This window comes from Emydura macquarii, unplaced genomic scaffold, assembly GCF_026122565.2.
Source record: "Emydura macquarii macquarii isolate MOO-44397 ecotype Brisbane River unplaced genomic scaffold, CSIRO-AGI_Emac_v2 contig_3692, whole genome shotgun sequence".
Taxonomy (NCBI): Eukaryota; Metazoa; Chordata; order Testudines; family Chelidae; genus Emydura; species Emydura macquarii.
This window is the reverse complement of record NW_027133829.1, coordinates 10,593,927-10,616,369: the sequence shown is the minus strand read 5'-3', so window position 1 is coordinate 10,616,369 and position 22,443 is coordinate 10,593,927. Positions and strand designations below refer to the sequence as shown.

Below are 22,443 nucleotides of genomic sequence, written 5' to 3'. Positions count from 1 at the left end.
TTGGAAAAGATATGTGATTGTTTGCACCATAGATTCCCTGGAGAGTTACAAATCTCACAGCCCATCAGCAACACCCTGGTTCTAAAACTCAAGGGATCCAATTAGGGCAAATAAAAAAAAAAAGGCTCTAACTTAGGCAATGGCTAACACTACAGATCCCATGACAGTATAAGTCCTTGTGCAGATACACGATACGCCGACGGAAGGGGGTTCTCTAGCAGCGTAGGAACATCACATCATGGACAGGCTCTTTCGTCGGCATGGCTGCTTCTACACTGGGGGCTTTGTTGCTATAGCTACATTGCTAGTGGGATGTGTGTTTTTCACACCTCTGCCTGACATAGCTATGCCAGGATATGCTTTAAGCATAGACAGCCAATCCATGGTGTGAGCAGTGGCTAATTGCCAGTTACTAATAGCATGAATAATCTAGAGGCTAAATTGTGAATAGCCAACCATGCATGAAACAAATCACAACCCATTCGCAGATCATTAACAAACAGGGCTGAATTAGCTGCAAAAAATAATACAACTGGTTCCTGTCTTAGCAGTACAGGGCCTATGACACACAGCAGATCAGTGAACCATTTGCTAGGCTTCCTTTCACATTTTTCACGATCAGGAATCATACTTGGTGGATTATAACCTTCCGAATGGTACTTGATATGGCCTCTCCCGTATGAATGATTGTAATTGTGCAATATTGATGTTAAATGATATTATGACCGGTCATTCATATTCCATCCAGCGTCACAGTAGCCACCTCTCATGATTCCTCACCCCTCACAACCTCCTTCCGGTGGCTCTGTAATGGCTGGATCGTCATAGGAGTGTCTGTCTCCAGGGCCGGGATGTGACACTGCACAGCCGTGTTATCACTGCCAGAAGAAGGAGATTCTATTACCACATAACCTGCCCACCTGATCCTGGGAAAAGGGGGGGAGTGGCCTTATTTACCTTCAAGGAAAAGCAGGACTTGATTATCCAGGACCGCTATTCAAACTTTTAGGAGGTCGATGCTTTGCCTGATACAAGCAGCAAGACAATAGCTGGCAACCTCACAGCCCATTTTGCAAGATACGGCATTACAGACGATGTAATCACCAACAATGGGTGCCAATTTATCTTGGAAGTATACAAGGAATTTGCACACAAATGGGGGTTTGACCATCACACCTCCTCCCCAGCAAACCCACAGAGTAATGGGCAGGTGGTGTTTTCTGTTCTCACCTGGGACACGAGGCTGTTCCTTGGAGCTCAGACCTTTGTTAGCATTTCTGGCGCACAGGGATATCCCCATCAGAGGGGTGCCAAACAATGCAACACAGGCATTGATGGGACGAAGGACCAAAACCCTGCTACCAATGAGGGGAGACTGTTGCTGCTAAACGGATCGAGATACCGCTGAGAGGAGGTGGCCAAGAAGCACAGAAAGTAAGCACCAGAGGAAGGTGCAAGACATCCCCTAATGGTCAATTATGGAATATCGTGCCCATAGGAGAGGTTTCTTCCTGACCCCAAGTGTGGAGGGTTGGTTTATGCCCTGAAGCATGAGTTTAGATTCTATCTTTCCTAATATAATATTAGCTGTTCTCATTCATATGAGGCGGCTGAGCATTTTGCTAATTCTACTAAACTCTTGTAGGAGTCCTGGATTTTTCAGGCTAGAAGGGACCATTATTAGCTGGAACCAGTTCAACCAGGGCCGTTCTCTGGCCTGTGTTATGCAAGGGTCAGACTAGATGATTACAATGATCTTTCTGGCCATAACATCGATGATTATCCTGCAGATCCCAGGTTGCAAAGCTCACACAGAGCTGGAGTTTTGCACCTTCCCAAGTCCTGCGGATTTGGGGTTCCCAAAACCAAGCTAACAAACCCTTGCCTTGTAATTTAAACTCAGAAGGTTTTGAGGAAGATTCAATTCAAAGAAAACAAAAAGTTGTTCTGCGGAGAAATCCAGGCTGTGTGTTAGTGAGCGGGACATTCACGCCACAATTGCTTTCCCTCTTAAATCTCAACTCCTTCTATTTTAAACCTTCTCTTTATTCGTTTCTCACCTGTTTTTCCCACTGGCATTTCTCCTCTGTGCTCCTTTTTCTTCACAGCCTCTGCTCAATGGCTGCAAACCCGGTACCATTCCTGCTGGCATCCCAGCCTCTCAGCCTGCTAGTGGATTCAGGGCTAGGCAAAGCGAGTTCACACGTCCGAGCTTTGTTAGATACAGGAACACAGTGCTGGGGCAGACGGAGGGCCAGGCAGCCTCTGATTGCTTGGGTCTTTAAGTGGGGACATTCGCCCCATTGTGCCGGCCAAACTCTAAACTCCCTAAATTCCCCTGACAGTTTCAAATGGCTGCGGTATTTGTCTTTACGCCCTTTGCTAAACGATCACTAAGTGTTCCTGTGGGCTGCTGCATTCCGTCCCAGAAGTGGCTGCATTTCTTTGGCAGGCAGGAAGCCACCTCTGTGCACAGTGTGGCCAGCACGCTTTGGGATGGAAGGGGCTGGAGAAATAGCCCGGTGTTGCTATCGGAATGAGCTGGCTGGTGTCACCGCTACCCTCTACTGGATGGAATAAGAATGGCTCCGATGGGAGTCAGGCCCTGTACAGCTAAGAGAGCTTCTCCCGTAGCAGGGGGGCCTGTGCTTGTGGGGCTGAGTTCTCTCCCCAAGTGACTGTGGGGTACCACATAGTGACAAGGGAGCACACACACATGGCTGGATAACATGTTCCTCCCCCCACCCCGCCCCCCAGGAGGTCTGGGACGATGCCTGGATCCTTACAGGAGGCCCCACGCTCTGCAGCTCCTCCGGCAGGTTCAGAAAGCAGATAGAGGGGTGACTGCCGCCCCGCGGGCGTGAGCCGTCCCCAGCCTGCTGGCCATGGAGGCGTGTGCACAGAGGGCGTGCTGGTGGACAAGCCCCCGGGCCCCCCACTGTGCCCAGAATAGGGGCAGCAGCAGGGCAAGCCCCATATCCTGCAACAGGCTGGCCCAGACCCCCTGGGGGCGGAGAGCATCCTTGACAGCACATTCGCCCCTCTGCATCGCTGCTCACCCAGCCGGGGCCACGACCTCGGCTGTTCCTGGTGAAACTAACAGGCGTCCTGTCTGCTGTGGGCTGTGGCTGGGCCGGGGAGATTTGAATGAAGAGGCCTGTGCTTGTGAGAGACAGGAGCTGCCTTCCCTTAGCACTGAACGCCCTCGTGCACAGGGCAATTGTGGCCCAAAGGAAGACACCCCCCCCCCCCAAAATGCAGGCCTGAAAGAGGGCGCACGGTCCCCTCTGCACAGAGCATGCCTCCCTGCCAATGTGCATCATCCCGGGGGAGATGTGACAGGGCTGAAACGGCCACTGCCTCCCGCTCGTCTGACTCTCCCGTCAGTGCCAGCGGGTTTTTGTGGCACAGACCCCTGCTCTGGAACAACCCAACTGTCCGTGGCCCAACGAAGCCACGCCTTCCCTGTGCAGGATTTGCACCTGTGCCCTCAGTGCAAAAGGCTCTATCTGGTGCCCAGCCCCCAAGCAGCAAACCCCTGACCTTAGCAAAGCTCCCATGCGTCTGCTGCAAAAGCGCTAGCGGGGAGGGGCCGCGGGTACAGCTGTGTCTGCCTTGGGCGACTCCCTCGCCACCTCCAAACTTTGCCGGAAGCCACAGCGCGGGAGAAAAGCCGTACGTTCGCACCTTGGCCTAGCGGCACTGAGCGCCGGGGGGCAAGGGTGATGTGGAGCCAGGGTAGAAGAGGTGAGGCTGTGTGTTAACAGGGACAGGCGACCACTGCAGCCTGCAGCGTCACGAGGCTTTTGCTGACGTGCCACCCCCGCTTAGCTGCTGATTGCTTCGGAGCCAACCACCCCGCCGCGCTCATCCAGCTCAGGCTGGCGCGAAGATTGCAATCCGACGCCAGGGCCCGGCCGCCGAGGAGCTCCAAGGGCTTTGAACGAACCCCCAGCAGGTGAGCCATGGCCCTCAGCCCCCTTTCCCAGGTAGGGAACAGAGCGGGGGACGTGCCTCCTATCGGGTCTCACAGGAAAGCAAGCGACAGGCCTGAGGACGGAACCCAGGAGTCCTGGCTCCCCGGCCCCCGGCGAGCGCTTGTCCCAACACACACAGGACAGGCAGCGGGATGTTTGCAGGGGCCCGGCCCCGGGGCTCCCCACAGCGACTCCACGGGGCAGGCCATGCTGCGGGAGAAGCAGCAGGCGCTGCAGGGCGGCTCTGTCTGCTGCCACGTGCTGACCCTGATCCTGAGCAAACGGGCTGAGCCCCCTCTCCATTATGATCCTGCCCCTCGGGTACCCCGTGCCCTCAGCTCCCTGCTGTCCTCTAGCGCTGACGCCTGGGGCCATCCAGCGTCCATCGCCGGTTGCCGCGGCCTGCACGGACACAGTAACGTGGAGGTGCGCAAAACCAGTGAGGATGAAGCGAGGGAGGCTGAGAGAGCCCGGGCCCAGCTGCGGCTGAGCGCTGTCCGGAGAGCAGGGGGATCGAGGCCAGCCGGGTAAGAAACGGCCCGGGGAGGGGAGCTTTGGGAAAGTTTGGTGACCTTCCACCTCAGCCTGGAGCCCGGAAGCTGGGGAGATCGGAGCCTGGGCCCACCTCGACCTGGGGGGCAGCTCTGTCCCAGCCTGGGGGGTATCTGGTTGCAGATCTGGGGCTGGGCTGGGCCCGGAGCGCCAGAGCCAGGGGTCCTGGAAATCCTGCTCCTTCCGGCGCCATGCCCAGCGAGGCCGGAATCAGGAGCTGAACGTGCGGCTGCTTTTCTGCAGCGAGGCCCGGGGTGGGGGGCTCTGGGAGGATCCTCCCTGCGCTCAATCGAGCTGCCATTTTCCTCCCTCCCTCCTCCCGGGCACGTAACCGGCCCCAGAGCGCCTGGCCACGGAGCTTGTGCCGGCCCAGAGACCAGACAAACCTCCCCGGGCCGCATCCCCCCCGTGAGAGCATCTAACCCTGGTGCACGGGGACCCCCGACCCAGGCTCCGGCCAGGGCAACACGTGAACCCCACGACCCAGGCAGGGCGTCCCCAGAGAGCGGATTGGAGGCCGGGCTGGGCGCTGGCTCCCTTCCCCGCCTGACCCCTGCAGGTGTTGGTTCAGCGAGGAGGCCGTGGGGGTGAGGGGAGAGGGATCCGTCAGGCGCCCACAGCCCTTTGCCACCCCAGCTCTGTCCCCCCTCCTCCAATCAGCTGATGCACCTCAGTGCTTAATGCCACGACCTCTATGGGGCTGCCCCATCCCCGCCCTCAGCACCGCACATGACTGCAGCCACAGCAGGCCATTGGGCCATTTCCTTTATTAAATACCCCGGGAGCTCCGCCTCCTGGGAGCCCCAGGCCTGGGCGGGAGGCGGAGCCACCTCCCCACCTCCCGGGCCGTCCAAGGAATCCCACCTCTGCAAGGGCGGGGCCCCGGCAGCGTCAGCCAATCGGCACCTGCCAGCCGCTGTGATGTCACCGCTCCCAGAGGCGGGGCTGGCTGGCTGCAATGGTGTCCCTCCAGGCGCTGGCTCACGGGGCGAAGGGGCGGGCCCAGGATGGGGGACGCCCCTGCTGGCAGGTCCTGGATCCAACTCCAGGGCTGGAGACAGGGGATGAGCCGCCGTTCGGCTCCCAGCCCAGGGCAGCCGAGGCCGCGGTGGGGCAGGGATTCTCCCCTGACCACAGGAGCAGCGGCGCCCGCCGGCCCTTCACCCCAGGCTGGCACCGACTCCGCCGTGCAGGAAAGGCACCGGATGATCCAGGCATGGCCGGAGAGGAGAAGCTGGAGAGCAGCGACCCTGCAGCACCAGCCCTGGGGCTCCTGGAGGAGAAGGCACCCGGCAGGATGGAGCCTGGGCATGAGTGACTGCGAAGCCCGGCGCAGGGGCAGGTCCTTTGGGTGCCCCGGTGATGTCTCCAGCCCCACAGACCGCTCCTGGCCTATCCAGGCCCAGGGGCTGGGTCAGACGCCAGGCGGGAAGAGGTTAAAAGAAGGAAATTCAGCCGCCGCGTCAGCAACCGCCCCCCGACCTGAGCCTTCGGCGCCAGCCTCCCTCCCTGCCTGAGCCGCTGGGGCCGGGGTCCCACGGCGCGGGGGAGAGGCAGGCGCTGGGTCAGGCCTGGCTGGACCCCGAGAGCTCCAGCGAGCTGCTCTCGAGGGCCCCGTAGCCGCCGAGCGTGGCCATCTTGACGGCGTCGGCCGGGGCGGCGAGGAAGGAGCGTCGGGCGGCGAAGATCTGGCTGATCTCCACGAAGGTTTTGTTCTTGGTCTCGGGGATGACGACGTAGACATAGAGCGCCACCAGCAGGCAGATGCCGCAGAAAACCAGGTAGCAGAACGCACCGGCTGACACCTGGGGGGCAAGAAGACAGCACAGAGTCCCAGCCGGCCATGGGGCTAGCTCTGTTGGCGGCCGCACTGGCCTCGGATCCCTTGCATGGGGCATCCCGCCTCGGAGTGGCCCAAATCCCTCGCTCCCCGAGCCGGCTGCCCTGCTTCCCACCCCACCAGGCTCCACCATCATCCCACTGAGCCTCGGGGGGCAGGCGAGGCTGGGCTGATGGAGAAGACATTGGGCCAGGACTCAGGAGATCTGAGATGCCACGCGTGACCATGGGCTCGTCACTTAGCCTCTCTGTGCCTCTGTTCCCCGTGTGGGCAGTGGGGCCCGGGTATCGACCTGCCGGACAGGGCTGGCTGCCAGGAAAAATCCATTCCCATGTGTGAGGCCGATGGGGGGCCAGCTGGGATGGGTCACTCGACAATCACCTGTTCTGTTCATCTCTGAAGCACCTGGCCTGGGCCACGGCCAGCAGGCAGGATGCTGGGCTCGATGGATCATTGGCCTGAGCCAATTTGGCTGTTCTTATGGGCCAATCCCACGAGAGAGAAAGGTGGAGCCTCCCCCATGATGCATCTGGCCAATGGTTTAATCCCGCCCCGCGGAGGGACCCCCTGAAGACGGCTCCCCCAGAAGATAGTTTTCTTCACTAAGAAGCTTACCCCAAATGCTTAACGCGGGAAGTATCTCAGGCCAGAACTGGGAAGGAACGGCTTAAAGAATATTTCAATAAGTGAGATGTACTCAAGTCAGCGGGGCCTGATGAAATTCCTCTGAGGGTAGGTAAGAACCATGAGCTGCTATTTTTGAGGGAGGGCAGGGGAGATCCTAGATGATGGGAGAAGGGCAAGCCCAGGACCTATCGTCAGAAAGAGGAACGAAGAGGACCCGGGGAATTAGAGACCAGTCAGCCTAACTTGGAGACCTAGAAAGATACTGAATTATTAAAGCAATCCATTTTGAAGCATCCAGAGGCTGGTGGGGTTACAAGGAATTGCCAGCATGGACTTGTCAAGAACAAATCGTGCCAAACCAACCTATTTTCCTTCTGTGACATGGTGACAGGCTTAGCGGCTGGGGAATGGGGGCGTAGCAGAAGTGACACATGGACGTTAGTAAGGCTTTCGACTCCATCTCCTGCTGCAGTGAGTTCCCCAGATTAACATCACGCTGCATGAGACAGTGTTTCCTCGGGCTCGTTGAAAACTTTCTGCCCTCTGCTTTCATCCTATTATTCCCTCGTGCTCCCGTCTGTCTGCATCTACCTCTCGTCTGTGCTTAGCCTGTTAGCTCGCTGGGGCAGGGGCCATGTCCTGTGTGTGCAGACAGCCCTTAGCCTCCCTGATGCCCAGGACACATCCAGGGCTGGCTGTTACCTGGAGAAAGGGGAAGACGAAGCCCACGGTGAAGTTGGAGAGCCAGTTCAGGGACCCGCCCACGATGTAGGCAGCTGGCCGGTGCGACTGCTTGAAGAGCTCCGCGGTCATCAGGAAGGGAACGCCAGCTGGGTGCGGGAGAGGTAGGTTAAATTCCTTGTGTGCTGGCCTGATATCACAATCCAGCGACGAGGGGGTTCACGATCTCTGCAGCGGATGCCCCTGGGCTAAGATGGAGGCCTCATGCCAATGGGCTCAAGCCCCACAGAAGCCTCTGGGCCAAATTCAGTGGGGCTAGCGGGTGAAGAGTGCCAGTAGCCCCAGGTGCCAGCTTGGAGCATCCCAGGACCTGGCCAAGGGAAAACCCAAGGTCTGGGGTGTGAACCAGGAGTGACTCCGGAGTGAAAGGTGGGTGAATGAGCTCAGAACCAGATCCTCTCGGTCACTCCCACCCCCTGGACCCTGCCCCATGGGGTGTCTGAGCAGCCTGCACTGCTGGCGGTGTGAGTCTCTGGATGCTGGGCAAGCGCCTTTCTGAGGTCAACAGAGGAGCACCTCTTGGTGAGAAAATGCAGGGGTTTGTCCAGCAACCCTGCAAGCCTCAACATGCCACCCCGAATCTCCCCTGCCCCTCCCAGAACCAGACGTGGGTCAGGCATTGCCCCGCTGCTGCCCTTCTCCTGCTAACATGGCCGGCAAGCGCCTGGCCGGCTACTGGTAAATATGCCATGGAAACAGAGCAGGTAGAGTTTGGGCTGCCATAGGGCAAGCATCCCCTGCCCCACCAATGCACTTTAGCTCGGCCCTGGGCACAGACACTTACAGCTTTGATTTTTGGCAGCAGCTCAAAAACAGAAGTAATTCACTTTGGAAATCCCACCGTGGTGCCTCATGGGATTTGTAGTTCGGGTCTCTCATGCTCCCATTCTCCTCTATCAGCCCAGTTCCCTTGTCAGACTACATCTCCCATAATGCACCATGGTCTCACCTTTTGGAAGGTAGGTGGTGCATCTTGGGAGTCCCTGGCCATAGTGCACCATGGGAGATGTAGTCCAGCCGAGGAGTCTGGCCCATAGAGGAAAAAGTAGACATGAGCCAATGGATCTATAACTCTCATGAGACAATGTGGCAGGATTTCACAGCTGAAGTAATTTGGGTTTCGGGCATTCCAAGTGCTGATGAAAAATCAAAGTTTTCTGCAGAAAGCAGACGCTTTTCATGAAGTTTTGTTGTTGAAAATGCCAGTTTTTAGAGCTGGTCGAAATCTTTTTGATGGGCCAGTTTTCTATCAAAAAAGTTTAGAAACTATTCAAAATCCAAAGGAATGTGTTGTTTCAACTCTTTCATTCCAGCTTTTGTTTTATTTTGTTTAGATTGTGTGTGTGTGTGTGTGTGTGTGTGTGTGTGTGTGTGTGTATGTGATGTTATATTACGTTTCACCATTATTGAAGAGAAACATTTTGATCAGGTGGTTTCAGTGTTTTCAAGTAAAAAATGTTTGGAATAGTTCATTCCCTGAAATGTTCCAACTTTTTAGCCCAATTCAGGACAGAAACAAATGTTCAAAAGTTGGCATTTCCCATGGGACAGACGGACCATTTTCGATCAGCTCTATGAATTGCTGTTGAAAAACAGATTTGATGGGAAATTTTTCGCTGGCTCTTTGTCCGCCAAGAACTGGACTGAGACCAGTAGTTCATTCCACACGAGGGCTGTGGGGCAGCCATCAGACGGGGAAAACCATTGGTCCCTGTTTACTTGTGTCTGGATTTGAAGTGGCTGCTTACAGGTGTAAGACTGCATCCTATTACTGACCCTGTATCCAACCCTAGGGGGGGAAAGCAATTTGACACATCTAGATACCACAAGGGATTAGTTCAAACAATATTTCAGAAGAATTTAAAATACCATAGAGAAAAGATTGGGGCTTTATGCACCGCTGCCTTCTAGTGGGTGAACTCAGAACTGCTCCACTGTGTGTCATCAGCCCTATACTGATCATAATTGAGGGAGATTCCCCTTTTGTTCAAGCACTGGGGCCTGTGCTTTTGAAGCAAGAGGCTGAGTTCTATCCCCTGGGCTGGCATGAAGCCCTGAATAGCTAGGGAGATCTGTGTTTGCTGCAATATGTACATTTATGATATTAACCATGATGGTTTGACCAGAGTCTTTCAGAGTGGGAAAGCAGTCGTGTGCATCTCTTTAATAAAGATACTTAATGCAAAAAAAATTCATTCGGGGAGAAGCAGCCTCTGATGGACTGTTACTCACAGCTCGCCCGGTTATATATATATATATATATTTTAAGTCTGATTCATCATTGTTTGTGAACAATGAGCCATTAAAACCCTAATTAAAGATGTAATTACAGCAAATAAATTCTGGGCTGAGAATGAATTATAGATCTGTTGGCAGCCCCACTAATACATCAGCTGGGTAAACCATTCCAGGCCTCGTTCATCATTTTTAGGGAGCTCTCGCTTCCACGCTTGTTTAAAGGCAGAAAACCACTCGCCCACTAAGTAGGTGAGAGAAGCTGGTTTATTAGCATGTGCCGAAGGGTCTCGAGGAGTTTGCTACATGTGTGTGTGTGGGGGGGGGAGGGGCATATGAACGATGTCTGGTGCGTAAGGGTCTCCTCCCAGCACCCTGCCTCCTTAGTCCTACCATCCACTCCAGCCCTTCGGTCCCGTCACGTCTGCCACATCCTGTCCTACCAGATCAAACCCGGGCAGTACGGCACCCTCGACCGTCTGGCTGGTCGGTTCAATAGCCCGGCCCCCCTCGGAGCTGACACTTGGCTGTTTCAGAGGAAGGAAAATCTCAACTTTTTCCTTTGGCCATTTCTGAATCTGCAGATCACTGGATTCCTGCGGCCCCCCCAGCTTGCTAGTCCAGTCTTGGGCTCCCTCCATCCACACAGGTGCCCCTCAGTCCTGACCCACAACCCCCGGCCAGTCCGTTATCTGTTTCAGAGAGGGCAGGGCCCCCAGGTACCCACCTGGTCCCATGCAGAAGCCAGCGATGATCCCGATGACGCAAGCTATGCTGAGGTAGCGCATCCAGGGCACCGTAGCCTGGGGAGGGAAGGTGCAGAAGCCGGGGGCGGCTAGATCAACAGCCCCGTTAGCCCCGCATAAACGTTGCAAAGCAAATGTGGGGAGCTGCTCTTTGGCAAACTGAAGGGCTGGGGGAGAGAAAACCAGCGGCAACGGGCCCTGCAAACTCCTCACACAGCTCGGCCGGTGCCCCTCACTCCCGATCTGCAGCCCCCCCCTGCTACCCCAGCCCTGCCCACCCCCCTCACTCCCAACCCGCAGCCCCTCTTCACACACAGCTCTGCCCCGGCCAGCGCCAGACACAGAGCGGCTTCAGCTAAAGCAGGAGAAAGGGGCCTGAAACAGCCGGCGCCGTTCGGGGCTGGGCATGAGCTGAGCAGCGCCCGCAGGGGTAGTGGTACCCGAGAGGGAGGGATCCCGGGGGACACACCTCCCCAGCACCTACCTGTAGCACCAGCGCCACGGTGATGCCAGCGCAGCAGAGGCCCATGAAGCAGAAGCCGACGATGACGAGGGGCCGGCGGCCCAGCTTCTCGATGGTGATGCACTGCGGGGAGAGGCCAGCGGCTGAGGTGGGGAGTTAGCAGGAGAAGGGGTCATGTCCCCCCTACCCCCATGGGGCACGGAGCGCAGCACAGATGGGGGGGGCGTCAGCAGACCCAGTTCTCATTGGCTATGGGGGGGGGGGACACTTTCCTGCTAACCTCTAGGACTCCTGGGTTCTTTTCCCAGCCCCAGGAAGCAGGGCGGGCTAGTGGTTAGAGCAGGGGATGCCAGGGGAGTCAGGACTCTCGCTAGGGGCCTGTACGTTGAAAGGGGACCGAGGAGCAGACGCCACCTCCCATCGGCAGCTGTCCCCCCTCATCCGGGCCCAGGACACACGGGAGCCCAGGGCAGCAGGGCCAAGCGTGCCCCAGCCAGGCCCGAGCTGGCCCCGAGTCCCCGGTGGAGTTGGGCAGCAGCTGCGGGGGGTGGGGCGGGCGGGCGGGGGGGATATTGGCAGAACAAACGTTTGTCATTTTTAGACCCAATCTCTGCGCGTCCGGCGGGGGTCGTTTGTGTCTGCGCCGCAGGGCCGTCTCTCGAACTGAGCGGCCCGGCAGGCACCCCTGGGGAGAGCGCGGACGGGCTGGGGCCGACGGCCGCTAAGTGAGGCCAGTGGGCTGGGGGGGGGGGCTCCTAGTCGGGGGGGGGCTGCCGCTGGCTGGGCGCTGAGGAGAAAAGCTGTGACACAGCCCCCCTGTCATCCCCCCAGCGAGATGCTCAGCTCACAGAGGGTTATTATGGGACCCCCACCTGCCCCCCAACTTGCCCAGTGTGACCCCTCTCCCCACCCCCTCCCAGCCCCCCACTGTGGCACGTACGCCGAGCAGGCCGGCCAGCACCTCGATGGCGCCGGTGCCCACGGTGACGTAGGGGATCTCGGGCCCCGGGATGCCGGCGTGCTGGAAGATGGTGTTGGTGTAGAACCAGATCTGCAGAGGAGGAGGGGGAGAGAGAAGGGAGTGAGCAGCGGGGCTGAGGGGGAGAGAGAGACCCCTGCCCCCCGAGTCCCAGGCTGTCCCCCGGGCAGAGACCGTGGCAAGCCTGGGCAGTGGCGAGGGTGGGTGTGTGGCCGTAGTGCTGGGGAACAGGAGCCCCCCAGGCACCGGTTCAGAGCCTGCCTCGTGACGTGACCGAAGGCTGACCCGGTCCCGGGGCGTGCGGTGACTCTGGGGTGAGACGAGTTGGGGGGGTCTCAGCCTAGCTCCGACTGGACCTGGGTTCCCCATTGCAGGGACCTCCTGCATGATCAGCACCGACCACGTCCCTGCTAGGCCAAAGAGCCAACGGGCCAGGAGGTTCTTGGGGGCCAGGAGCCCCTCGGGGGCGGGAGGCGGGGGCCGGGCAGCACGCACCGCGTCGATCCCGGAGAGCTGCATGCCCATGTTGATCACCACCACGGAGAGGGTCTGCCAGCGCACGGAGCCGTCCCGCAGGAGCTGCCAGACGGAGACGCTGTCCACGGAGGAGAGCGAGCGCTGCTCCTCCCGCATCTCCTCGATCACGTCCCCCACGTCGTCCTTCCCCAGGAACCAGCGCAGCGCTGGGGAGAGCGGAGCAGAGCAGAGCCCCCTGCTGAGCTGAGCGCCCCAGCCGCCCCCCAGCTAACCCCCCCGGCTCAGGTGCTGGGGACTCAGGAGATCCGGGTTCAAGTCCCACCTCTGCCGGCGTGGTCCCTAGGCTTCAGCTCCCTCTGTACAAGGGGCTAACAGCCCTGCCCTGTCCCATGGGGCCACGAGGCTAGAACCAGGAGGATGGGAGGCACCCAGAGGCTACGGTGACGGGCTCTAGGAAAAACCAAAATGAAGAGAGAAATGGCCTGCCACGCCTCGCCCTCCCAGACAGGACGCCCCTCCGCTGGCTCAGGGCTGGGGGAGGACCGGCTCCACTCCATCCGCAGACCTTGCCAGCCCCCGCAGAAGGGGGACAGCCACCTCTGGAGCCCAACAGGCAGCTGGCAGAGTCCACCCCGCTGTGACTTGAACCCAGGACTGGGGCGAGATCAGCAGGCGGGAGCTCTGGATGGAGTGAGTGGAGCCGTCGCTGGTTTACAGCTGCTGAGCATCCGGCCCGAGGGATCTGTAGTGCCAGGACTGGGTCTCTGGGGGTTCAAGATGGGACAGGACAGGACCCAATAAGACCCAACACAGCCTCCCGGTTCCAGGAGCAGCCTGGCCCCCATTGCTCCAGCCCCGGGGGCGAGGGCTCTGCTCACCATTGGTGGCCCCTCGGATGTTGTTCTTCTCGATCAGCAGGTAGCGGGGGCTCTCGGGGAACCAGTGCAGCAGCAGGAGCTGCAGGAAGGCGGGCACGACCACCAGGGACAGGAAAAGCGGCCAGGATCCATCCTGAAACGAGCCAGGGAGGGTGCTGGGTCCTGGGGAGGGGAGACGCTAGCCCCACCAGGACGAAACGAAGCCAAGGAAACACGGGCTGAATAGCGGCTGGGCGATGGTACGGGGAAGGGGGAGGCAGCCCAAGGCCGGGGGGAAAAGAATCGCAGCCGCGTGGGGCTGGGTCACGGAGGCCAGCCCCTGTGCTCCGGCGGGACCCAGCGGACCCAGGCCACCCCAACGGGTGCACGTCCAGCCGCCTTCCTAGACCCCGCCGCTGAGGGGGACCCCGCAACTTCCTGGGCAGCCTCGTGCAGGGCTTTAGCTTCCTTTCCAGCGAGGAAGTCTTTCCCAACAGCCAAGCCGCTTTCCCCTCGCTGCAGGCACACGACTCTCCCGTTAACACTCCCCGGACCTACGGGCCTCGTTTTTAATTGCATCCCGGCGCCGACTCCCATCCAGCCTGGGATCCTCCGTAACCCTGACCTCCTGCTGCCTTGCCAGACCTTCCCCCCTGCTCTGGGTTTATTGGGTCCCGCCTGCATGCAAGTCTAGGCGACCTGAAAAGGGGCCTGGGCACGACGCCCTCTGGAGATCCCCAGGAGACGCCCACCCCCATGCCGCAGGGCCGCAGATCACGAGCGGAAGGCAGGGGGCTCGGAGGAGGCAGCCGCATCTCAGGGGCAGCCCATGGAGGCCAGCGGCCGGTGGCACCGACCTCCCCCAGCAGCTCCGGCAGGCCCAGGACTTGAGCGGAGAAGACGCCCAGGCAGATGAAGATGCTGGGCACCAGACCCAGGAAGCCGCGCAGGTTCTTGGGGGCGATTTCTCCCAGGTACATGGGCACCACGCTGAGACAGATGCCTGGGGCGGAGGAGGAAACACAGGGGGGCAAAGAGGGGGGCAGGGCAAGGACAAGCCATGCAGGATGGGCGGGGGGGGGGAGGGAAGGGAGAAGAGAGAAGAGGAGTCACATTGTGTAATAGGCAGGGCCCCCGCCGGATCCCCCATAGACCCAACAACCTAAATGGGGCGGGAATCCTGGGTGGGGAGGGTCGTGCACCCTGGGATGCCAGGGCAGGCTGCAAGAGGGGCAGCCCCCTCCTCCCTGACGGGCTGAAGGCAAGCTCAAAACCAGGACCCCGCCCGTGGTCCCGTGCTCCTTTGATCCTGGGCACAGCCCCCGGCGGGTCCCTCGTGCCGCCATCTCCATCCTGCAGCAGCGGCTGGGCTGGCATCTGCGGCTCTGATCCAGGCAGCTGGGCTAGCGAGGGGCGGGGCGGGCCGGGCCTGGGGACAATGGGCTGCCCTGGGTGCCAAGGGGAGCCCTGAAGGGAGGGGGTGCGAGGGGGCCTTACCCGAGTGGAGGCCGGTGACGAAGCGGCCGACGATGACCATCTCAGGCGACTCCAGGTAGCGGCTGAAGCCCATCAGGAGGCTGGCCAGGAAGACGAGCAGCGTGCTCCGCACCAGGGTGCCGTTCCTGGCAGGGGGCACAGGCAGGGCATCAGCCCCCCGCCTAGCACAGGCCTCTCCCTTCTGCCGGGCGTGACGGCCCCCCACCCACCCCAGGGTGCTCTGTTCTCTCGCTTCCTCTGTCCCCACCCCCTCTTTTCCGTCCCAGCCCCACGGGGAGCTTGGGGGAGGGGGCTTCTCGGGCAGCTCTCCCTGCCCCATAAAAGTGGGCCAACGTGCTCCACCTGGCCTGGGGGAGCACCCCATGGCTGGCATGTGGCCTGAGCCCAGCACCGGGGCAGACAAGCTACCCTCCTCCCCCTGCAGCCAGACTACGGGGTCACCCCCCTGGGCTCTGTGCTGCACCCCTTTCCCCCTCTTACCGCCCGTATCGAGTCACGAGCATCCCAACTGGAAACGACCCCACCAGCCCCCCCAGGGCGAAGACCGAGACAGTCAGCGAGTACATGACGGTGAGCAGCTCCGGGCCCAGGCTCTGCCCATAGCGCCGGGACCAGGTGGCGTTGTAGAAGGCCTTTATGTGCTGCAAGACAGACAGACAGGTGGGCTAGCAGCCAGACACACAGCCTGCTTCGACTGCTGGCCCGACGGGGCAGAGAGCAAATCTAACACACCCGGCTCCTAATCATTTCAGGGCTTCCTCTCCCAGCCGCTCGGAGAGCTTGTCTCCCATTTCTCCTCTCGCGAGGGCGGCTTGCAACGCAGGGTTTCGTTGAGCTGGAAACCCGGACATTTCCCGCTTTGGGGCCGTGCCCGACGGGAAACGAAAACAGCCGCTTTCGAAGCGCCCCGCGCAATGAAATCCTGGGAAACGCGGCGTTTTGGGGCCATCCAAACCGCCTGGTTCACAGTCACGCGGAGCTGTCCCGCACTGATTTTTACTGTTGTTTTACGCCATCCGCCACAATGGCGGAGAAAACCCCTTTTCAAAGCAAAAGGCGACGAGCCGAAACGGGCCATGGCGCTGAGGTCAAAGCGGACCGGCCTGGCGCATCGGTTCAGTGTTTCCCCCAGTAAAAAAGATTTCTCCTGGGAAATCTTCAACCTGCTCTGCCACTCCCCATCCCCCCACCCGGTGTAATTCATCCAGCTGCTGGGATCCCCGCTGGGTCGAGGTATCTGCTGAGCCCAGGGTTTCCCAGTCTGGGGATGCAGTGACCTTAGACACTAAGACAGACGGACGGATGGACACAAATCTTACCACGGCCGGCGAGTTCACCACTGCCAGGTTGTAGCCATACAGCAGGGAAGAGCCGAAGGAAGCCAGCAGGGTGGCAGCGAGCAGCGGAAAGGTGAGGTGCTGGCAGAGAGGAGAGACGGAACTACTCAGTGCAGCCCCGGCCACGTGTCGGACGCGGCCCCGGACTGGGGCAGATGGTGAAGCCATGAGCTGCTCTCCCCACCCCGGGGAGCTGCCCCCAGCCCCTCTTTGCAAGGTCACAAGCACTGGGAGGAAACGGCTGGAGATCTAGCCCCATCGCCAGTCGGGAGTCTCCGGGTCACCCAGGTGGGGGGAGGCTGGGGGTGTGACAAACCCGATCTCTATGTCGTGGTGTCGGTCTCAGGTTATTAGAAAAACAAGCTCGTCTCTCTCACCACTAGAAGTTGGTCCAATGAAAGATATTCCCTCCCCCACCTTGTCTCTCTCAGACCTTCTCTGAGCATGCAGCAGACAGCCGTGGAAGTACATTAAAGTGTCTTAAAGGTCCCCGTCTCCCGTCTCTCTCTGGAATGGAAGCCCAGGAATCAGCCCAGATCTGGTGCCTGACATGGCGTCAGAAGTAAAAGCAGTCTAGCTGGCGGAGGAGAACAGCCGCAGAAGGAGACAGCAATAACGGCTGCAGATGAAAGGAGGAGGTCGGGGGGAAGCCCCAAAGGCGGCCGGATCTCCTCGAAGAGCCACTTTTCCAAGCCCCAGAGAGGTGCAGCTTTCACAGGCTGTCCAAGTGGCCACATTGGATGCTGCACCTGGCAAGATTTCACCCGTAGCCAAGCTCCGGCAGGAAACGGAAGCCATCCCGGTCTGCTCTTTAGTCTGCGCTGTGGGGAGCAGGCAGAGCCTGGCTTTGAACCTTTCCCCTTTACCGAAGACAGTCGCTGGCTGCCGGGGGCTCCGGGCTCTGGCTGGGTCAGATGCGCAATTGACACCTCCGAGGAGCCGCGCGGTGTGAAAGGCCAGAGACGTCAGCAGCCAGGGCACCTGTAGGAACTGTTCTCGGCGCTTCGCCTGCATAGATGGGGCACCACTTGGGACCGAGGGGACGTTTCCTACAGAGCTGTGTTTGGGGCCAAGTTCTCGAGGGTGCTGAGCCTGCCCACAGCTTTCGTCGACGGCCGTAGGGCTCAGTACCGTGGGCCAAGGAATGGCAGGCACCAAAGAAAGGGCAGCAGGGAGGGAACAGGGTGGGCTGGGGGTTCAGGCACCGGGCTGGGACTCAGCAGATCTGAGCGCTAAGCACAGCTCCGTGTGGCCTGTTAAAGGTCAGACAAGAACTGGGATCCCCACCCCCCCCCCCCAAGGAGCAAAGGCTCCCTGCATGACCCTGGGCAAGTCAATGTCTCTGGGCCTTACTCCCCTCTCTGTAAAATGGAGTTCGCCCACCTTTGGTCTGTCTGGTCAATGTCGATTGTAAGCTCGTGGGGGCAGGGACTGATGTATGTACAGCACCTTGCACAATGGGGCCCCAATGCTGTTATTTATTATTTGCCTTATCGTAGCACCTGGAAGCCCCAGGCAGAGACCAGGACTCCCTTGTGCCAGGTGCTGTACAGACAGAACAAAAAGAAGGTTGCAGACAAGAGAGAACAGACGGCGACAGACAGACGGGAGGAGTGCAAGAAAACAAGGAGATCCCATTAGTCAGCAAGACAGACCGTGATCCCAGCTCACTCGTCTAACCAGCGGCAGGATTTTGTGGGCATCGTGGAGAGCCTTGAGGGGGTTTACAGGGACATTGAAGCGTTTGATGCCAGAGAAAAGGGTGCTGGAGAGACGCCAGGGAAGGGGCAGCGGGGTCGAAGCAACGCCCTGGGAGCGTGATCTTTGCCGCAGCCTTGTGAACGAATGCCAGGAGGGGGGGACAAGATGTCGCCGGGCACGGCCAGAGAGAAGGCTGCTGTGCTGATCAAGCCACGAGCTGGCCAAGCATTTAAGCCGGGCAGATGGCCGGGCAAGGCCGCATCTGAAGGATGTTCTGCTGAAAGCATCTGCCAAAGCCTGACTATGAAGACCTAGGGACTGGGCCAGCTTGAAGCCGGCGGCCAGGCCTGCGAGACGGGCAGGATGGCGTGTTGTCCAGGCGGCAGGGGACGGAGGTAGCAGGGTGGCCTTGAGAGGGAAGGTGGCGGGCTCTGTCTGAGTCAGGCTTTAGCTGGCCACAAGGAGACGTCACGCGGCCACGGGCAACGCGGCCCAGCAGGGTCCTCAACGCAGCAGCATCGGCCCTATCGCAGCCGCCTGGTGCAGCTGGGGCATCGAGGCAGGAAAGGAACCAGCCCCAGCGGGCAGAATGGAGCAAGGGGGTGTCCAGCTGGGCACCTCGCATGCCCAGGAGAGAAGAAAAAACCAACTGCGGGCCGGGCTCTGGGGGCAGGGCTGCAGATCAGCGCCCCGGGGGAAAGGGCTCCCGCCACTGCCTGGCCCAGCCTACGCTGGCCTGCAAGGACCTTGCTCCGCCACCACCCTTTGCTGCCCCCCCCGACAATTCATCTCCGAGGCCAAGGCGACCAAGCCAGAAGATCGTCTCCTCGGACTCCTGCACGACCCGGGCCAGAGGCCTGCCCTGAATTAATTCCCTGTTCGAGCCAGAGCAGATCTTGCACCTTATTTCCTGTCTGAATTTGTCTCGCTTCAACCTCCAGCCATTGGATCTCGTTCGCGCCAGCATCACTCCCTAGGACAGCCCTGTCACAGCATCGCCCACTCGGTGCCGGCCCATCTTGGTCACGGGGCCGGGCCCCTCCATACCCCCTCTGCCACGATACCACAACTGCTGCCAACGCCCTCCCGCTCTCTGCACACGCACCACGACTGCGGTCTGTCACACACTGGATCTGCAACTGGATCAAGGCCTGGTTTGACAAAGCCCTGGCTGGGATGGTTTAGCTGAGGTTGGTCCTGCTTTGAGCAGGGTTTGGACTAGATACCTCCTGAGGTCCCTTCCCACCCTAATCCTCTGTGAGTCTATGATTCATGGGCAGCCTGTGAATCCAGCTTCCAGCCCAAACACTCACAGTTACAAACCCAGAGCCTGCGAGCTCATCTACACCGGGCTGTCTCTGCAGACGCCCCATCTGCTGTCTGTGGGGCATGGCAGAAAAATCTCACCAGCGCATGCGTTTGGATGAGGATGGAATTCAGTTAGGGCACCTGTAACGTGCTCCACGTGGGAAGGGACCATCAGTTGCCCATCGCAGTTCCAATGGGAAATGGCTGCCTAGGAAGAAGTCCTGCAGAAAAGAATCTGGGGGTTGGAGTGGGACACGATCTTTATATGAGTCAATCATGAAACACTGTTGCAAGAAAAGCAAACATCGTGTATCTATTAGCAGGCCTGTTGCAAGCAAGACATGAGCAGTAATTCTTCCGCTCTGCTCCGCGCTGATTAGCCCCCATCTGGAGCATTGCGGGAAAGAGATGGACAAACTGGAGACAGTCCAGAGACGAGGAATAAAACTGATGAAAGGTGGAGAACACACGACCCGTGAGGGACGATTGACAGAACTGGGGGTTGTTTAGTCTGGAGACGAGCAGACGACAGTCATCAAGTACATCAAAGGTTCTCACAAGGAGGAGGGGGGTAAATTGTTCTCGTTAGCCTCTGAGGACAGGACAAGAAGCAATGGGCTTAAACCGCAGCCAGGGTGGTTTAGGTTGGGCACTAGGAAAAACGCCCTGTCAGGGCAGTTAAACCCTGGGACAAATTGCCGAGGGAGGTTGTGGAATCTCCGTCATTGGAGGTTTTGAAGAGCAGGTCAGACAAAGCCCTGCCAGGGATGGTCTGGATAATCTCAGTCCTGCCAGAAGCGCAGGGGTCTGGACTAGCCCTCGGGAGGCCCCTTTTGGTCCTGTGGATCCTGGAAAACAGGCACTGAAGGGCCGACAGGGTTTTGGTCACAGGATGATCACAGCGGGCGCCCGGCCGCACCTCCCCCCGTCCCTCATCTCTTCCTCTAGCTGCTGGTGGACAGGGCTGCGCCCCCGGGTGTTTCTGTCTGAAGACGCTGCCTCTCCCCCGGGTATGCGCCCCCGGCTACCTCGACTGGGACAGGAGGGAGGCAGCGACACGGGCACCTCGCCCCTCCCAGCTGGTCAATCGCAGGGAACCTCAGTGGGGAGAGAAAAAGGCTTATGAACCATTTAGCAGGAAGTTTCCCCCTCCCCCACAGTCCTGTTTTGGGGGGCTCTGGAGCTTGTTGGAATCAGCCCATTAAATAGAAGCTCACGGCGGATGGGGACCCGTCTGGTTCGGCCCCTCCACCCCCCGCCCTCCCTCGGGCATCTCCATCCTTCCCTCAGCCTCCTGGCCTGGCGGGACGAGCGGGGCACGGCTCAGCAGCGCCTCCCTCTGGCCATTTGAGGAGAAGCCCAAAAATTGGGGGTGGGGGGGGGGGGGCTCCCTTGTCTAACTGCTCCTGGCTGAAGGGCCAGGAGGCGCCCGTGGGGAGGAACTCAGGGTTAGCCCCAGTTCTAGCCAGGCCCCCCCCCACGCTCAGCAGCGAGGGGCTGTGAACAGGGGCTGCTCCGACCTGGGGGAGCTCCCAGCATCGGTTAGCATCCAGGGGCTCTGGCAGTGGGGAAGGGACTGGAGCAGGGGGTCCCGTTGGAGCCAGCTGGCCACTGCGCGGGGATGGGGATGGGGGGGCGTTGCTCGCTGCTCCCCAGCCAGGCCCTGCAGGATTCGGGGGACCGGGGGGGGGGGGGGAGGGGCAGTGTAAAAGGTTTTGTCACCAAGTTGGATGAAATCTGGGGTCCCTGAAAGCCTCCGCCAGCCGAACCTCGCTTTTCTGGGGACCCTCCTGCCCCATGGGCTGCAGCGCCCCATGCCGGGCCTCGCCCAGAGCTTGCCTGCCTGGGAGGCTCTTGCACAAGGTTGCTGCTTAACCCCCGGGTGCCGCACACAGCAGCAGCTTCGCTCTAGTGCGACTGCTTCACCGTGAGTGCGAACGAACCCTGCCCCCCCCGAGAGACAGCGCAGGAGCAGCCTGGGCCCGCAGCCAGGAAAATCACAGGGCAGAGCAGTGCTGAGACCTCCTCAGGGAGTTCACCGCAAAGACGGGACTGGAACCCGGGAGTCCTGGCTCTCAGCCCTGCCCCCGCTCTAACCACTAGACCCTCCTCCCCTCCCAGAGCTGGGAATGGAACCCAGGAGTCCTGACATATTGAAATCTCTTTCTGCCACCCCCCTTGATCCATAACTCTCCCCCCCAACCAGCCAGCTGGGGGGTTATGCCAGCCAAGCAGCCGATACCCCCTGCACTCCCCTGGCCCCAGGAACGGTAGCTGGGACCCACAGCCTGCTCCAGGTTGTCCAAGTCGTGTGCGGTTCCAATCCCCTTAATCCTGCCCGGAATGCCAGCCGGGGCAGCCGGCCAGCGCAGAGAGGCTGGCGGGGAGGCAGCGGGTGGACTGGGGCGAGGGAGAGAAGCCCGGGGCCCAGAAGCCCCCCAGACAGCCAAGCCACTCACCCCAGTGATCCTCTTGTGAGCTTGCGGGGTCGGTTTCTCCTCCATCTGGGTAACGCCGGCCCTGGCCCCCCAGGCCCTAGAGCGGCAGAGGATGGGGAGGCAGCGGGGAGGGAGGCAGCCTGGCTCCAGCGCACTGGCTCATTTCACCACTTGATTGATTTGAGTTATTTATTTTTTTTACGCGAGGAGGAAAAGTTGGGCAGGGAGGGGGGGCGAATCTCTCCATGCCCGTGAGGCCATTGGCGGTTTCCTGGCCAGCGAGGGATGGGCCCTGGGGCAGCCCCGCTTGATTGACGGGCAGAAGCGGCCAGAGACGTTGTGCGGTGGAAGAAGGAGCCAGCCCGATGGGGTGAGGCGGGGCCCGGCGCCCTCGGCCCAGCCCTGGAAGGCAGAAGGGAATCACATGTCGGCAAACTAACGTGATCTGCTTTGAGACGTTGCAGCCGGCACCGGCCACGTTTAACCCTCCCGGCGCCGGGGCGGCCCCTGGGAGACCTGCCCTGGCGACGCCGCGGCCGGCTTCCTTGGCGGGTCACACGGTGGCCCTGGCCGAGGTCCCGGGAAGGGCGCCAGCCCCAAGTCGCTGCCTGTGGCTTGGGCCGTCGATTGCAGACAGCAGGAGATGGGGCTGCCGGCGTCCGAAGAGC

At 59.9% G+C, this 22,443-nt stretch overlaps 1 protein-coding gene across 1 annotated transcript; it reads right to left on the bottom strand.

Annotated features, from left to right (window-relative positions):
- Window positions 1-5,777: 5,777 nt before the first annotated feature.
- LOC137145975 (solute carrier family 2, facilitated glucose transporter member 9-like) lies at window positions 5,778-21,841 on the bottom strand. Its single transcript, XM_067537007.1, has 12 exons — window positions 21,797-21,841; window positions 16,311-16,409; window positions 15,472-15,632; window positions 14,992-15,116; window positions 14,352-14,497; window positions 13,516-13,648; window positions 12,656-12,843; window positions 12,122-12,232; window positions 11,203-11,304; window positions 10,700-10,775; window positions 7,699-7,826; window positions 5,778-6,334 (listed from the first exon to the last, which is right to left on the bottom strand). The coding sequence occupies exons 1-12, from the start codon at window positions 21,839-21,841 to the stop codon at window positions 6,095-6,097; spliced, it is 1,554 nt and encodes a 517-aa protein (XP_067393108.1). The 3' UTR covers window positions 5,778-6,094.
- Window positions 21,842-22,443: the final 602 nt, after the last annotated feature.

What these genes read in the sequence shown, in the direction of transcription:
- LOC137145975 (XM_067537007.1), bottom strand. Translation starts at nt 21,841, where the DNA reads ATGGAGGAGAAACCGACCCCGCAAGCTCACAAGAGGATCACTGGG. An exon ending in TGGTGAACTCGCCGGCCGTG is followed by an intron (nt 15,633 to 16,310) that starts GTAAGATTTGTG and finishes TCTGTCTTGCAG; the next exon opens with CACATAAAGGCCTTCTACAA. An exon ending in CCGTGGCGCTGGTGCTACAG is followed by an intron (nt 10,776 to 11,202) that starts GTAGGTGCTGGG and finishes TTCCCTCCCCAG; the next exon opens with GCTACGGTGCCCTGGATGCG.